Source organism: Taudactylus pleione, unplaced genomic scaffold, assembly GCF_031769625.1.
Source record: "Taudactylus pleione unplaced genomic scaffold, aTauple2 ptg000016l, whole genome shotgun sequence".
Taxonomy (NCBI): domain Eukaryota; kingdom Metazoa; phylum Chordata; class Amphibia; order Anura; family Myobatrachidae; genus Taudactylus; species Taudactylus pleione.
This window is the reverse complement of record NW_028284418.1, coordinates 52,885,551-52,903,302: the sequence shown is the minus strand read 5'-3', so window position 1 is coordinate 52,903,302 and position 17,752 is coordinate 52,885,551. Positions and strand designations below refer to the sequence as shown.

At 42.2% G+C, this 17,752-nt stretch overlaps 1 protein-coding gene across 3 annotated transcripts in view; it reads right to left on the bottom strand.

The window, feature by feature from the left end:
• Positions 1-3,323: 3,323 nt before the first annotated feature.
• Positions 3,324-17,752, bottom strand: part of FGFBP3 (fibroblast growth factor binding protein 3) — a 205,136-nt gene continuing 190,707 nt past the window's right edge. For 2 of the 3 annotated variants that reach the window (XM_088474000.1, XM_088473998.1), the window contains exon 3: positions 3,324-4,538. In XM_088474000.1, the coding sequence (XP_088330126.1) occupies positions 3,701-4,435 (735 nt within the window). In that variant the 5' untranslated portion in view covers positions 4,436-4,538 and the 3' untranslated portion in view covers positions 3,324-3,700. Of the gene's footprint in view, positions 4,539-5,241; positions 5,297-17,752 lie in introns of those variants that run through there. The other variant, XM_088473996.1, reaches the window with a different exon arrangement.

Here is a 17,752-nt window from a genome sequence, read left to right as displayed (position 1 = left end):
CGATCGCACCCCAAGACATTGAAAGATATCCAAAACTAAAAGCGAACCAAAAAAACTGCCAAAACCAAAACACGTTGGTTTGGGCACATCTCTAGTATGCCTAGGACTGTAGCATTATTTTATAATTATTTTTATTAATGAATAGTCTGCAAAATCTTGCAGATATACGGGCATATGTATCAAAGCTTGATGTGAGATACAATTGTGAAATATATATCACCAACCAATCAGCTCCAAACTATTATTTCTTAAACACAGCCTGCAAAATGTAAGTTAGAAGCTGATTGGTTGGCGATATATATCTCACAATTTTATCTCACATCAAGCTTTGATACATATGCCCCATAGTGTGAGATTGTATTTATTAGTGAATAGCCAGTTCATCCATATTGTGGTATAGTTAGTAAGGTTATTGTTAGTGTAAAGCATTATTTATATGAATAGAATATTGCGCTATTGAATCCAGTTTTGATGTTTTTAAATAGATTGTACAGGAACAAACTACTTATACAGTGCATAATATTGTGTACGGAATATGGCATTGCTTACTTTAGGTACTGCTTTTATTTAAACTGTTTTATAGATAGAAATCTAAAAAAACATTTTTAGTATGCCTTTAAATAAAGTGACCCATTCTAACGTATCTACAGGGTCATTAATAATAAAAATCTACAAATACTCTTTGTCTGCGTTTGGTTAGGAAGCCCTTGCCTCTCTGCCGGGGTGTGGTCTGAGCCTATAGTTGCCACTGAAGCTAGAAGCGAATAGATGACTTCACTACAGAGGAAACTCCAGCTTACACCCGTACCACATAATCTACAGCCTCACCTCTTCAGAGTACCACCGATGGTCTACAGCAGTGATTTACAAACTCATTTTGCCTGGCTTTTATTTGTAATTTATCTCTCTCTCCACCACCTCCCATCTCGTTCTCTCTTTCTAACTTATTCTCTCGCATGCAGCATTCCAAATAAGTTGCCAATTAGAGCTCACGGAACAGCAGCCAATCAGGAGAGGCCGCCCCTGATTGGCTGCTCGTGATTGGCTGCCGGTTCGTGAGCAGCTAATCAGCAGAGGCCGCTCCTAATTAGCTGCTGGTCCGTGAGCTGTGATTGGCTCGCGGCCAACTCCATATTTAAAATGACGCCGGCGCTGTTTCTTCTCCCTCGCTGCCGATGCAATCCAGAACGCTGAAATTAAGGCCCAATTTTCTCCCTGCCTAATTGGCTACCAATGACAGGTAAGCATACTGACCCTTCCCTGCACCCACTTTATAGTCCAGCCAGCCTTCCCTGCACTTCACCCCCTGTCCAGCAAGCCAGCCTTCCCTGCGCACCCTTCCCAGTCCAGCCTTCCTTGCCTGTCCTTTCCCCCCCTCTACTCCAGCCAGCCTTCCCTGCTCATTGCCCCCCTAGTCCAGTCATTCTTCCCTGCCCTGTGCCCCCCTAGTCCAGCCAGGCTTCCCAGCCCTGTGCCCTCCTCTAGTCCAGCCATTCTTCCCAGCCCTGTGACCTCCCCTAGTCCAGCCAGCCTTCCCAGCCCTGTGCCCCCCCTAGTCCAACCGGCCTTCCCAGCCCTGTGCCCCCCATCATTTCTGTTGGCAGCCCTGTGTATATATATATATATATATATATATATATATATTATATACATATTAAATCTAAATAAATGTAAAGCTGACCCACAGCTCATGCCTACCTGGGCATTGTGAGTGACTACACCTGTTAGGATTCGGAATTGTGCTCCGCTGCTCCTCACTCATGCTCAGTTAATATCCCCTTCTCGAAAAAGTGGCTGATTATGCACAAGGGGTTTATTTTCAATCAGCATTGGTTTAGGCCAGGGGTCAGGGAACTTTTTTACCTTTTACCCCAAAATATATTTAGATACGCCGACGTTACTTCCTTGATTTGAAAGGAAGGAAATCATATAGTAGTGCCCCAATAGTTATGCTCCTGTAGCAGTGCCCCCATATAATGCCCCTGTAGTGCCTCTTGTACAAAAAAAACACTTACCTTAATCCCCGCTCCTGCATCTGCCGCCGTCCTGTCCGCCCGGCTGCTCCTCGGAACTATGGGAGAGACGTCATGACCTCTCTCCCATAGTGCGCATGGAGAGAGCCGGAAGCTGGAGTTCAGAAGAGAACTCCAGCCTCCGACTAACACGGTGCTGCAGGGAAGGAGCCGGGCGCCCGCTGGTAATAACATCTCAGCGGGTGTCCGGCTTAGAGGCCTCCCTGTGGCACAGCCGGGCATGCATATGAATCATTCTATATTATAGAATGATTCATATGCATGCCCAGCTGTCCGTCCATTACCCCCAGGAATTTCATTTTTACCCCATGTGGGGTAATTTACCCCTGTTCCCTGACCACTGGGAACTTTAGGCTGTCTTCAGGCAGAATTTAAAACAATATTTTTCTTTAAAGGAAATACACGGTGTACATTAAAGTTATAGAAACTAGAAAACCATTTGCATCGCTGTCCTCCCCCCCCATGACGTGCTCTTACTCATCTCTCTCATATGTAATATGATCACCTATATAACATTTTCAATAAACTGCAATTGATGCTATCGTGAAGTATTTTGCTGAAAAATTACGTATCCAAACAACAGATGGTAAATTTTCAATGTATTTATTAGCATTTATCTATATTCCCTGCACCAGCTACGAGTGGTGGCTGTCCTGTCAAGTAAGAGAAAACATACATGGACAGCATAGTTGCATACTGAATAGCATTACTGCCTCACTACACTGAGGTCATGAGTTCAATTACCAACAAGGACCTTATCTGTGTAGAGTTTGCCTGTTCTCCTCATGTTTGCATCAGTTCTGTTTGCATACTCTGGTTCACTTCCCCAATCCAAGAACATACTGATAGGTGACCTGGCTTAAAAAAAAAATGAACCCAAGTGTGTAAGTGAGTGTGAAGGCAATATAGATTGTAAGCTCCACTGAATAAATAAATATTTTCTATAAAGCGCTGATCAATATTTGTGCTATATAAATAGCTTAATAAATAAAATGATCTCAAAGTATTTTTTTACAACATTTGGAAAGTATTATGTGGTTCTTATTCATCTATTCCTATTTGTATTATACCCAAACAACTGATGCTTTCTGTACTTACTCAGACCTTGTGATATTTGAAATAAAAGTTTGGCTTATGCCTTCTGAATACTTATTGTGCATTTGGCAGCCTCCTCCTATGTCTTGCTGGAGCATAATACTTAATCTTCACGATACTGGAAATTTGTAAATGTTACCAAATGATTGCAATGAAAAGCTCTATATACCAATTGTTTTTATTTTTTTACATCAACACTCTATAGCACATGTCTAAATAAGATAAATATTTTAAAGACAATTAAATACAATTAACTGATATTCTAGTTACTGTAAAATATAAACCATAAAAGAAAAACAAAATATCAAACATATAGTTCTAGTTAGAGTCAATTAATAGTTTATTAAATTAGTCCAAATAGAAAAGAAGTAAGATATGCCCGTAATCATACTGTGAATGCAGACAAGTCTACACTTGTATTTTATTATTACTTTTTTTTTTTAGTATTCGGAGATTTGTAATACATGTTAGGTAACAAGCACTCCAATGGAATTAGCCATGAGTTCCTGCATAGGCGTCTTGATTTAAATAGCTCTACATGATCACATTTCTACGCCATGTAGAGCTTTGATTCAGCCATTCCAGAAATTAACAAAGAAAGAACACACTGAGTGCCACTTTTCAGCACAGTAGGTTTCAGCCAAATTCTCATTCAACTCTACAATATCATCATTAACTTCTCTGGCTGTTGAGAGCTCGGGAGCAGGTGGAGAATTAGACGGATGTGGTTTCTCATTGGAATTTGTGTCAGGTTTCTTTTTTCGGGATCCGGATTTCTTCTCTGCACCAACATTGCCATTCACTTCTAGATCTTTTGGTCTTCCCTCTGGACCCTTTCCAGGTTCCTTAATATGTCCCTTCCCTTTAGTTTTGACTTTCTCTATTTCTGCCACTCCACTTATTTTTGTCAGCTGGGACTTAGCACCTTCAGCTTTTTTACACAGCCGTGACCTCAAGCTCTTGTCCTCGCAGGCGTTTTTCATTTTCTTAAATTTCCCAAGGATATGTTTCCAGTACTGTTTGGCTTTCATGACGTACAATGGGCATTGATGCGGCTCCCCTTCGTAGGTGCAATTGTAGCTGCTGCCGCCTAGCTCGGTGCATAATAGTGACATGCTTACTGTTGTATTCCCAACGATTTCCCAACTGCACTCATGTTTGAGTTTGGTTGAAAACTGCCCAGATCGCATGAAGGTGTCAGTCTCTCCCTTCTTGCTGGCTTTTTTGTCATTTTTGCCAAGCACTCCTTGAATAGCGCTCAGGCAGTTGACCAGAAAAATGAATGAAATCACACTGGAGTGCTTCATCTCATTAGGTCAGTGTTGCTGGATGGTTTGTGATTCAAGGGCGCCCAAGCATTAGTAATCAGCACCGTACTTGGGGAACAAACTATTTGGCATTGCAAAATTCCTGAAAGGGACAGAGGCAGAACAAAATTGTTAGAGAGTGAAAACATAGGTGATTACTGAGACGCTGGCTGTAAAACTTGGAATAATAAAAATGGATGATTGAAAATCACACCAATCATCCCGGAATGCAGATCTGTAATCCACTGTAAACGTGTAGAAACTTAATGCAAGAGCTTTTGAGAACAAAGGGGGTCTTTAAAAGATTTACAAGCTCATACAAATGGCAAGCAAAATTAGATCTAAAAGAAAAGCATTCAGTTACAAATCACACTTTTGTTTTTTATTTAAGCTCAGCACAAAGAGAATATAAAGGAGCACACTGACTGAGGTCCTCACTGGAAACAACAATTCCACATTCTGATTATTAAATAAATGACAGCACACAATGTGCAGGAACATAATTTATGCAGAAACAAATAAATCCCAATGCTATTTACAATGTTTATGCCCTTAGCAAGCATATTGCATTTCATTCATGAATACCATTAACAAATAACACCTATAATCATTTTTAGAAATATATACAGCATCGTTCCAAAGTCTGCATTACATAACAAAGATACAATTGAGGATAAAATAAACAAAACTACACTAAACACAAAAAAAACCCTCAAAAACAAACAAACAAATAAAAACAACAACCAGCTGGACTCAAAACACAAGTAGCATAAACATAGCACAAAAAGCAATTTAGTCAGTCTTACCAGACACTGGTGACAAGTTGGAAAGCACCTCTGGGGACTCTACAGAAGGGTGCATTAAGAGTGTGTGTTATGAATGGGACAGGAGGGGCCCTAGTTACTCTTTGCCCCTCCCTGTAATTCTCCATGCACCAACTCACTTTTGTAAGGAATGAACTGTGAAAACAAAGTCAGTTTTACTCTGGTGTATGAGTTGTCAGCATGTGATTATTTTCTATCCACTGAAAATATAAATATTATATTTGACTGATTGTAATACTCATATAACAACAAATCACTGCAGTGCATCAGGGAGATGACTGTACTTACAGATTATTTGTGCAAAAGTGGAATTATTATGCAACCAACACTGTAGCAGACACATATATGTGCATCAATCTCAGCCTATAATTACAGCACACATGAATTAAATGAAAACCTCAGTCACATTAAAAGATGGCAGATACTGTAGCTATGGCATATATTTCAGTAGCTTCACTGTCCTAAGCATCTCATTGTACTTGTTTGTGACTATCTGTGTCTAACTCAGTAGGGATGATACACTTGTCAAAATGCAAATTATATATATAATATATAAATGTTATGTGGACTACATAACCAGGACTTTCATTACTGAACTCCCTGTTTGGTGGCTGCATAAACCTGGTGCCTCCCTTGCTACTATTTGTGCTGGCTCTGTGCATTACATATAATCCTAATGCATACTTATCTGTGTTAATGTCAGTTTACCTCTATAATAATGCACTTTTACCTTAGCTCTTTTTCTAAGTCTTATATCATCTAGTCCCTACCACTGTCTATTTTATTATTTAATTTCTGCTCCCACCAAATCTCCACTTTGATTTTACTCAATAATAAACTAATGCTGTACAGACACTTTTCCCACGCTGTACTCTTACTTGCATTTCTGGAAATCTGCACTCTCTCTTACATTCTTTCTTCATTCCTACTTTCAACTTTTTCTTCCTTTTTCTTCCTAAATAACCTCATCTTTACCATGACAATGTTTTCTTCAGCTCCCACCTTCACTCAGTGTCTCCCTAATCTTTTGTTCTGCCCCTTGCTTCCACATTTATCCTTCCCCCCTTGTCTCCTTCACTTCCTCCTCCTCTTATCTCCTCTCCGCTGTTTACCTTCCTCCCATCTTCTCCCATTACTCCACTTTCATTCTCTTATACTCAACTGGGCTCCTACTACCTCACTGCTAATCCCTCCTCCAACCCCCCTCTCCCTATCATTTCACCCTACCTCCATCCACATATCATTAATCTCCCTCCCTGCCCACCTTCTACTGGCTCCCCTTCTAGCACTGGAGACCGCACCATCACTACACTCTATTCATCTCAGTCCCCCAAACTAATACCACCTCCACACTAAAGCAACCCTGATAATCTCATTCAAATCTCTCCAACAAACTTTGTCCCTCTATCCTGTGCCCTCTGGAATGCCAGGTCAGTAAACTGGTCCCCATCCATGACCTTTTCATCTCCAACTCCCTGCATCTCTCTCCTCTGGGGTCCTCACCTTTTCCCACACCTCCCAACCTGGGGGTCCTTCTATCCTTCAGCTACTCATACCGTCTGAACCATCCCTTACATTCTCTACATTTGAAGTTCATGCTATACGCCTCTTCCACCCAGTATACCTCCGAATAGCTGTCATTTACCATCCTCCTGGCCCTCCCTCCAAGTTCCTTGACAACTTTGCTTCCTGGCTCCCTCACTTTCTCTCCTCAGACCTTCCCTCCATTATCCTAGGTGACTTCAATATTCCAATTGATATCCCCACAGAATCCTCTGCCTCCAAATTCCTGACCCTCATATCTTCATTTGGCCTCTCCCAATGGACCTCCTCACCCTCCCATGTGAGTGGCCATTTGCTTGATCTGGTCTTCACTCACAGTTGCAATATTTTTGATTTACTTCAATTCCCCATTCCCCCTTTCTGGCCATCACCTTCTATCTTTTAACCTGTCCCTCTCTCTTTCCCCTCCTCTACCTCCAAAAGCCACCATCATGAAGTGTAACTTTGAGGCTATCGACACAGTTTCCTTTTTTCCCCCTGCTTGACTCACTTCTCTCCCCTATTCTCTCTCTCTCTCCTGCCCTGAACATGCCACTTCCCTATACAATGCCTCCCTTACTTCTGCTCTGGACTCTGTTTCTCTGGCGATCACTACTCACACTCGCCAATCTACAATACTCCTCAACCCTGGCATTCCAAATGCACCAGATACCTGCAAAAGTGTTCACGAACCGCCGAGCGACAGTGGAGAAGATCACGCTCTAAAGCAGATTTTCTCCATTTCAAATTTATGCTCTCATCCTATAGTGCTGCTCTTTCCCTCTCTAAACAGTCATATTTCAAGAACCTCATCTCCTCTCAGTCCTCTGATACCCAGTGTCTCTTCACCACTTTCAACTCCCTCCTTTGCCCACCCCTCCTCGTCTCCCCTCCTTGCTCGCTGCCCTTGACTTTGGTAACTACTTTACATCTAAAATTTATTCCATACATCAGGACATCATATCCGACCAGTCCCCCACATCTCTCAACCTCCTCCTTTCCCAGATAACCCCTCCCCATCAACTTTACCAACTCTAACATCCTTCTCCCCTGTATCTGGAGAGGAAGTCATGACCCTCATCCAGTCCTCCCTCCCGTTCCACCTACCCCCTTGATCCTATCCCCTCCCACCTCCTCTGCTACCTCTCTCCTTCTGCCTGCTCCCATCTTGCCAACCTCATTAACCTCTCCCTCTCATCAGGCACTGTTCCTTCTGCATTCAAGCATGCCCTTGTCTCCCCCATTCTTAAAAAACCTACCCTTGATCCTAACCTTCTCTCTAACTACTGACCCATCTCTCTCCTCCCTTTTGCCTCCAAACTCCTTGAGCGGATTGTCTACAACTGCCTTACTGCTTTTCTTTCCTCCCATTCCCTCCTTGACTCTTTTTAGTCTGGCTTCCGTTCTCTCCACTCCACTGAAACTGCCCTCATGAAAGTCAGCAACGACCTCCTTGCTGCCAAATCCAAAGGCCACTACTCTCTGCTCATTCTCCTTGATCTCTCTGCTGCTTTCAACACTGTAAACCACCCTCTCCTGCTTCATATCCTTCACTCCTTTGGTCTACGTGACACTGCCCTCTCCTGGCTGTCCTCCTACCTCTCTGACTGATCTTTCTCGGTTTCCTCTCATGACTTCTCTTCCCCCCACAGCCTCTTACAGTAGGTGTTCCCCAAGGTTCTGTTCTTGGACCTCTCCTATTTTCCCTCTATACTTCCTCTCTAGGTGCCTATTTGTCTGCCCCTCCCTTTTAGAATGTAAGCTCTTACGAGCAGGGCCCTCTACCCTCTTGTGCTCCTCCCTACTGTAGTTTCATCTACTTCTTACTCACCACTAGGGCACCTAACACTTGGTTGCTTATGCTCTGTTGCTTATCTGGGTATTATGGTCGCTAATATAGCAATGTATATTATCGATGTCCTGGTCCTGTATTGTATTCTTCTGTAAGTCACTGGTTAACAATAAGTTGATGTACTTTGTAAGGCACTGCAGAACACTTGTGGTGCCATATAAATAAATGCTAATAATAATATGACTGATATGGAGGGTATTTATATGGGGTAAGTGTGTTTATGTTTGTATATTTACATGTGTGTCCTGACGAAAGGGTGGTGGCCCTGAAACGTTGATCGTAGTACACATTTTGTTTTGCATTGGAATATGGTGTCATTGGAGTGCCTTTTTTTTCTAGTTGGAGATTATGGTAACATTTTGATTCTGGCACCATGACCAGTTGGAACTTTACTTACGAGTGCCGGCTGATTTAGCTTGCTTGTTTTGGTGGTGTTTTTGGGTTCAGAAACAGCACTTTGTTGCATGGCACCATTGACCATTTTTGTCTAGATGTATGTACACACAGTATGATCTTTTTCCATACTTTTTCCTATACTGTTTTTTATTTATTTTTCTATTTTTTCTCATTATTTTCAATAATGGTGGACACTAATACTGGGCAGACAGAAGTGCCGGACATTGCATGCTGCCATAATTTTAATGTACCTGTTGGTGAGACTTTCAGTTTCTCTGCTGCAGACATTGAAAGTATTTTATTCAAGGATAAATTAACTGTTTCTGACCCAAGGCATAGTTTTTAAGATATACAGCACCAATTGTTTAAATTAAAAAGGTGAGAAATTAACTTTCTTTTACACGGGATATCATTATCCGATTACATACGGGAGAGGAAGATCCCTCATGGATTCCATGTTCGGAATGTGCCAACCATCAGCCATCATAATCCTGAGTCCGTAAGATAATGGGTTGGTATTCTGAACAAGTGTGCTTTAGACTTTATGGTCCTTGTGATTGAGGAAGCTGGGCGAGAGTTACAAGTTCGAAGAGAGAAAATTGGGATATTTTAAAGAGAGCATAAGGAGATGTTGGATGATGATGTTAATCAGGCAATGCTTAGGAAATTGGAACAGCAGTGTGTTCAATATGGGAATGATCTGGTGAAATTTAAGAAGAATAAAAAATACACTGTAGACTTGGACTACGAGGAGAACAGGGTCTATAGGTGGTTGACGGGGGCAGCCTCTGATGGATGTGTCCAGTATGTACAACAGAAGCTGAGACTGTGGCACTCTAAGAGAACTGTAGGTTATAATCGTGATCAGACGTACACCAGTGTTAGTGATTTTCAGGTGTCGGAAACCGATGAGTCATCAGCATCACGGAGTGTCCCTTTAAGATGGGCAACCGAGGAAACAAGCAAACCTTTAGAAGATCTGCCACCCATCGGGCGTAGTCAGAACCAGGAGGTGACAAAGGTCCCAAAAAAAATCCACCAAAGAAAAAAATCTAGTATTTAATTTGTCACAGAAGAGTCTTAGTGATACTGAGATTCAAGTTCTTAACAAAGGTTTGTCTTTCGTTCCAACTAATTTACATGATGAGTTTACCTGGAAGATAGATCACCACATGTTTTCGAGAAATCTATGTCTAAAGGAGAATTTTTAAACTAAAACCACTGATGTGGATTCATCTACTATTAGTCAATTTCTGAAAAAAGGCTCCAATTCCACCTTTGACCCCTGTTCAACTAACTCCTCGCTAAGGACTTTTAATAGACTTTTGGATAATGCTGTGACCAGATTTGTGGCAACACCAGGCAAAGTAAGAATAAATCTATCTAAATCTGAAGCTAAGTCGCTACAGGATTTGACGACCTATCAAGATATTACAATTAGGCCCAGCGACAAAGGTGGTGCCATCATGGTAAAGGACATTCAAATATATTGCCTCGAGATTGAACGATGGGAATGCATATAAGTTGCTGAGATCGAACCTGTCACGGCTACAGACACTTGAGATTCCTGGGAAGAGTCAGGCTTACTAGGTAGTATGAACTGAGGTAGTTTTAGGAATGACGTTGTCATGAAATATCACTAGCACAAAATAAAAGTAAATAGCATTTATTCAAGAACAAAAACTGTATGGCAAAGTTCCACATTAAATCTCAATAATACAACGTTCATGACATGCACTAACCGGTGCAGGGGTATGCCCCTGTGAGAAACAAAGTTCAAAGTACACACTGAACTGGTGTGGGGTGAAAGCACGAGTCCGACACGAGGCTAGGGCCTCAGGATAGAATGGAGGTCAATAACAAGGTTGAGCCCTGTATCGTGACAGAGGTCTGGAACTAGGTTGAGCCCTGAGATGTAACAAGATCCGGAATGAGGTTAAGCCCTGAGACGTAATGAAGATCTGGAACAGGGTTGAGCCCTGAGACGTGATGAGGGTGTGGTACTGGGTTAAGCCCTGAGACGTGATGAGGGTCTGGAACAAGGTTGAGCCCTGAGACGTGATGAGGGTCCGGAACATGGTGGAGCCCTGTGGTGTAATGAAGGTCTGGAGCAGGGTTGAGCCCTGCGGCGTAATGAAGGTCTGGAGCAGGGTTGAGCCCTGTGGCAGGATGAAGGTCCAGAGCAGGGTTGAGCCCTGCGGCATAATGAAGGTCCGAAGCAGAGTTGAGCCCTGTGACATAATGAAGGTCCGGAACACGGTTGAGCCCTGCGGCAGGATGAAGGTCCGGAGCAGGGTTGAGCCCTGCAATGTGATGGGGTTCCGATGAGGATAGACTGTAACGGTGCAGTTGACAACTGTAGAAGAATTATCCCCAGTGTACGTATGAGTCAATATTAACAAGTAAAACAAATAGTGTAGCATAGAATGGAAGAGCAATAATAGAGCAGGATAACAATGGAAAGACAATGGCAATGCTGAGCTCTGTAGTGCAGCTGATAACCTGTATCAGAAATTGAACCAGAACACGAGCAGGAATGTAGCGAGGTCCACAGCATACACCAGGCACAGCGGGCATCTGGCAGGAGTCCAAGGAAGACCTGATAGTAACGATGCACAGACAATGAGGCACAGTTAGTAACAGGCTTTATGCTAGAGGTCTGTGATCCATAGGAAGTTCAGAACATGTAACCCAAATAGAATCAGGTTTGGAATAATAAGCAATCAAGGAAGCCAACAACCTGATGACACCTAAGAAATTGATGATCACTTTAACTCTTTGCACACTGCACGTGATGAACGCCAGCAACCAGGATAGATCCTCCAACGACCACAATGGAACTTCGGCAAGTGTAGTTTATCTTTATGTACTGAAATAGTGAAGTCCTGACAGTACCCCCCGATTTTTGGGTGGTCTCCTAACACCCACCAGGTTTAAAAGGAAATTTAGCATGAAAATTATGTATCAACTTAGGAGCATGGACATCAGAGTCTTTAATCCAAGATCTCTCCTCCGGGCCATAGCCCTTCCAGTTTACCAGATATTGCAGCTGATTTTGATGCTTACGTGCATCCAGAATCTTATAAATCTCAAACTCCACTCCTCGAGAAGTTGTTATAGGAGGTACTTTAGGCAAGCTGTCATGAAACCGATTAAGAATCAATGGTCTAAGCAAGGAGAAATGAAAGGAGTTAGGTACACGCATAGTTGGAGGTAACTGTAACTTACATGCCACTGGATTGATAATTTTTACTATACAGAAAGGCCCAATATACCAGGGGACAAATTTCATAGTGGGTACTTGAAGTCGAAGATTTCTAGTGGACAACCAGACATGATCACCAACAGAATATTTAGGAACAGCCGAACGTTTTCTATCAGCAAAAATTTTATAATTATGAAAGGCTTTTCTAAGACCCTTATGTACCTGTCTCCAAATTCCAGAAAAATGTTGGAGAGTAACTTTGGCTGCCGAAACGTTCACTGTAGGAACTGATTGAGGCTCAGGAACTCGAGGATGCCGGCCACAGTTGTCGAAAAAGGGACTTACACCTGTAGTTGACGAATAGTGAAAATTATGGGCAAACTCAGCCCAAGGCAAAAAATCCATCCAGTCGTCTTGAGAAGAGGAAATATACATTCTCAAGAAGGTCTCCAAATCCTGGTTCACTCTTTTGGTTTGTCCATTTGACTGAGGATGATATACAGAAGAAAATTGTAATTTAATTTGTAATGACGAACATAATACCCTCCAAAAACGAGCAACAAACTGAACACCACGATCAGACACTATTTCAGAAGGATGTCCATGAAGACGGAATATCTCCTTGATAAAAATTTGTGCTAGTTTGGGGGCTGATGGAATTCGTGCCAAAGGACAAAATGGTCCATTTTGGTAAAACGATCCACCACTACCCAAATTAACCTACACCCCCTGGATTCGGGAAGATCTGTAATAAAATCCATGGAAATATGGGTCCATGGTTGGGGAGAGATGGGTAGTGGATGGAGGGGACCCACAGGAGACTGCCGGGAGGATTTATGTTGTACACATTTAGAACAAGAACGTATAAACTCTTGAATATCTTTTTTCATGGAGGACCACCAATATGAACGTTGCAGGACTGATTACATTTTAGACCATTGCTTAGACCTTGCTTAGACCTTGCTTAGACCATTGTTTCTCTGGACATCCGAACCCCTGGATGTCCAGAGAAACGAGAATTATGAGCCCAAGAAAGAAGTTTACCTCATAATTCAGGTGCTGCAAATATCCTTCCAGGAGGAGGATCAGGAGAGATGGAAGTTGAAGAAAAGGCCAGACGGTTTATTATAGGGTACCTTTGATCCTCATTTTGTTCTTTCTCTTCCAACATTGACCGAGAAAGTGTGTCTGCCTTTTTATTCAATGAACCTGGACGATACCTGAGGATAAAATCAAAACAGGAGAAAAAGAGTGCCCAACGAGCCTGTCATGGGTTCAAGCAATGAGCTGTCTTCAAATACAACAAATTCTTCTGATCTGTAAAAATGGTAATTGGATGCTTTGCACCTTCTAGCAAATATCTCCATTCCTCTAACGCTAATTTAATAGCTAATAATTCTTGGTCCCCGATGGAATAGTTACTCTCAGCACTGGAAAACTTTCATGAAAAGAAACCACAAGACACTGTTCTCCCATCTGCGACCACTTGGGACAAAATGGCACCAACTCCATAAGTGGACGCATCCACTTCCATTATAAATGGTTTCTCAACATCAGGTTGAACTAAAATAGGAGCCGCAGAAAATGCATTTTTGAGAGTGTGGAAGGCATTCAATGCCTCTGGGGACCACACTTTGGGGTTAGACCCTTTTCTTGTCATAGCAGAAAATGGGGTCACAATAGTTGAAAATGCTTTGATAAACTTTCTATAATAATTGGCAAAGCCTTAAAATCTCTGAATAGACTTTAATGAAGTGGGCAAAACCCAATCTTGTATACCCTTCAACTTCTCAGGGTCCATCTGAAGTTTGGAACCAGAGATAATATACCCCAAAAAGAGTATAACCGGGACCTCAAAAACACACTTAGAGATCTTACCATAAAGCTTATTAGCTCGAAGATGACTTAGTACCTCCTTGACATGAATACAATGATCAGAAAGATTCCTGGAAAAAATTAAAATGTCATCAAGGTAAACAATAACAAACTGATAAAGTATAGCTCGTAAAATTTTGTTCACAAACTCCTGGAACACTGCAGGAGCATTACATAAGCCAAATGGCATAACAAGGTTCTCATAATGACCATCTCGCATATTAAACGCAGTTTTCCACTCATCTCCTTTAATTCTGATCAAATTATAAGCTCCCCTTAAGTCAAGTTTAGTAAACAGTCTAGACCCTTTGACTCTGTTGAACAGCTCTGTAATAAGAGACAAAGGATATACATTTTTTACCGTGATGTCAGTTAGACCTCGAAAGTCGATACATGGACAAAGTCCACCATCTTTTTTTCTTTACAAAATAGAATCCCGCTCCAGCAGGAGACGAGGAAGGCCTGATGAACCCCTTCCACAGGTTGTCTTGCACAAACTCCGACATGGCTTGAGTTTCAGGGACAGAGAGAGGGTATACTTGACCTTTGGGTGGCACTTTACCAGGAATAAGTTCAATAGGACAATCCCAAGGACGATGCGGTGGAAGTACGTCTGCCGCCTGTTCAGAAAAGACATCAGCAAACTCATGATAAGGCTGTGGAACATCTACTTTTACTTCAGCCAATCGTACAACAGGAATAAAACAAATTAGTTTGCATTTAGGACTCCAAGAAAGGATTTGAGAACAAGTCCAATCAATATGAGGGTTATGAAGAGTTAGCCATGGTAAACCAAGAACTATATCATACACAGAAGTAGGTAATACCAACAACTGTAACCTTTCTTCATGCAAAGCTCCAACCCTCAGCTTCATAGACTTTGTTTGATGTGTAACATATCCATTAGAAATTCTAGTCCCATTCACTTCAGAGAGGGAAAGAGAACGGGATAATCTGACAACAGGAATCTGCAACTCTTGAACCAATGAAGACGAAATAAAGTTGACAGCTGCTTCAGAATCTACCAAGGCAGAAAACACTTAACGCGAAGAACCAAAATCAGGAATACTAACAGAGATTAAACAATCCTTTTTGGGGAAATTCTTTGAGAGAACCCCTAGTTTGACTTCCCCTCCATCAACTAGGGATGACTGTTTCCTGGCCTTATTGGACATTTAGAAAAAATGTTCAGAGGACGCACAGTACAAACACAAATTAGAACGCCTCCTACGTTGCTTCTCTACTTCAGATAACTTTTAAGATTTATTAATTTGCATAGGTTCATCAGTTGTACCAGGAGAGGAACGAGACTGGGGAAGAGAAATGTTAGTATGCTCAGTACGACTCCTCTGCACTCCTCATTCTCGCATCCGCAAATCAATTTTAATAGTCAATGAAATCAACTCATCCAAATTCTCAGGAAGATCCCGAATCGCTAACTCATCTTTAAGTTTCTCAGAAAGACCATTCCAAGAGGCTGCACTTAATGCTTCATTATTCCACTTAAGTTCTGCTGCTATAGTTTGAAAATGAACCACATACTGACCAACTGGAGATGTTCCCTGTTTCAATCACAAAATGTCCACAGACGCGGCCACTAATCTTCCAGGTTCGACAAATATCCTCTTAAAAGTAGAAACAAAAGCTTGGTAATTAGACATTAAAGCATCATCTCTCTCCCATAAAGGAGAGACCCATTCGAGAGCAGTACCAGACAATAATGACATTATATAAGCCACTTTAATACGAGGGGTGGAAAAACTTTGCGGTAATAACTCAAAATCAATCTCACATTGGTTGAGAAATCCTCTGCAGGTTTTTGGATTACCGCCATAAGAGGTTGGAGTCAGTAGAGGTAAATGAGAAGCAGAAACCACTGATGCATTCGTAGCAGGTATCTTAAATTTATCCAAACGTGTAGAAAGATCAGGTAAACATTGCAAAACTTGAACTTGTGTATTTTCCTGTACTTCCAGATGGACGGTCAAACCCTGAAGCACCTGTACTCCAGTAGCCTGTTCCAGATCCGGGTTCATTTTTAGGTCTGTGCAAACTGTCATGGCTACAGACAGTTGAGACTCCTGGGAAGAGTCAGGCTTACTATGTAGTATGAACTGAGGTGGTTTTAGGAATGACCTTTTCATGAAATATCATTAGCACAAAATAAAAGTAAATAGAATTTATTCAAGAACAAAAACTGTATGGCAAAGTTCCACATTAAATCTCAATAATTCAAAGTTCATGACATGCACTAACAGGCGCAGGGGTATGCCCCTGTGAGAAACAAAGTTCAAAGTACACACTGAACTGGTGTGGGGTGAAAACACAAGTCCGATACGAGGCTAGGGTCTCAGGATAGAATGGAGGCCAATAACAGAGTTGAACCCTGTATCGCGACGGAGGTCCGGAACAGGGTTGAGCCCTGAGATGTAACAAGATCCGAAATGAGGTTAAGCCCTGAGACATAATGAAGATCCGGAACAGGGTTGAGCCCTGAGACGTGATGAGGGTCTGGAACTGAGTTGAGCCCTGAGATGTAATGAGGGTCCGGAACAGGGTTGAGCCCTGAGACGTGATGAGGGTCTGGAACCGGGTTGAGCCCTGAGAAGTGATGAGGGTCCGGAGCAGGGTTGAGACATGCGATGTGATGAAGGTCCGGAGCAGGGTTGAGCCCTGCATCGTAATGAAGGTCTGGAGCAGGGTTGAGCCCTGCGGCGTAATGAAGGGCTGGAGCAGGGTTGAGCCCTGCGGCAGGATGAAGGTCTGGAGCAGGGTTGAGCCCTGCGACGTAATGAAGGTCTGGAGAGGTGTTGAGCCCTGCAGCAGGATGAAGTTCCGGAGCAGGGTTGAGCCCTGCGATGTGATGGGGTTCCGATGAGGATAGACTGTAATGGTGCAGTTGACAACTGTAGAAGAAGTAACCCCAGTGTCCATATGAGTCAATAATAACAAGTAACCAAATAGTGTAGTGTAGAATGGAAAAGCAATAATAGAGCAGGATAACAAAGGAAAGACAATGGCAATGCTGAGCTCTGTAGTGCAGCTGATAACCTGCATCAAAACTTGAACCAGAACACGAGCAGGAATGTAGCGAGGTCCACAGCATACACCAGGCACAGCGGGCATCTGGCAGGAGTCCAAGAAGACCTGAAAGTAACGTTGCACAGACAATGAGGCACAGTTAGTAACAGGCTTTATACTAGAGGTCTGTGATCCATAGGAAGTTCAAAACATGTGACCCAAATAGAATCAGGTTTGGAATAATAAGCAATCGAGGAATCCAACAACCTGACAACACCTAAGAAACAGGTGATCACTTTAACTCTCTGCACACTGCACATGATGAACGGCAGCAACCAGGATAGATCCTCCAACAACCACAATGGAACTTCGGCAAGTGTAATTTATCTTTATGTGCTGAAATAGTCAAAGTCCTGACAGGATCCCACTAAATTATATCAGCAGGAATTAAAAACAGTTCTAGATACTGCTGTAAGTGAGAACAAGATACCTAGTGCATTGGCTAAGAGGCTTTTTAGGGAGCATCCTAAGGTTCCCGTATTATATACATTACCCAAATTGCACAAAGATAGTGTGAATCTACCTGGGAGGCCGATTATATC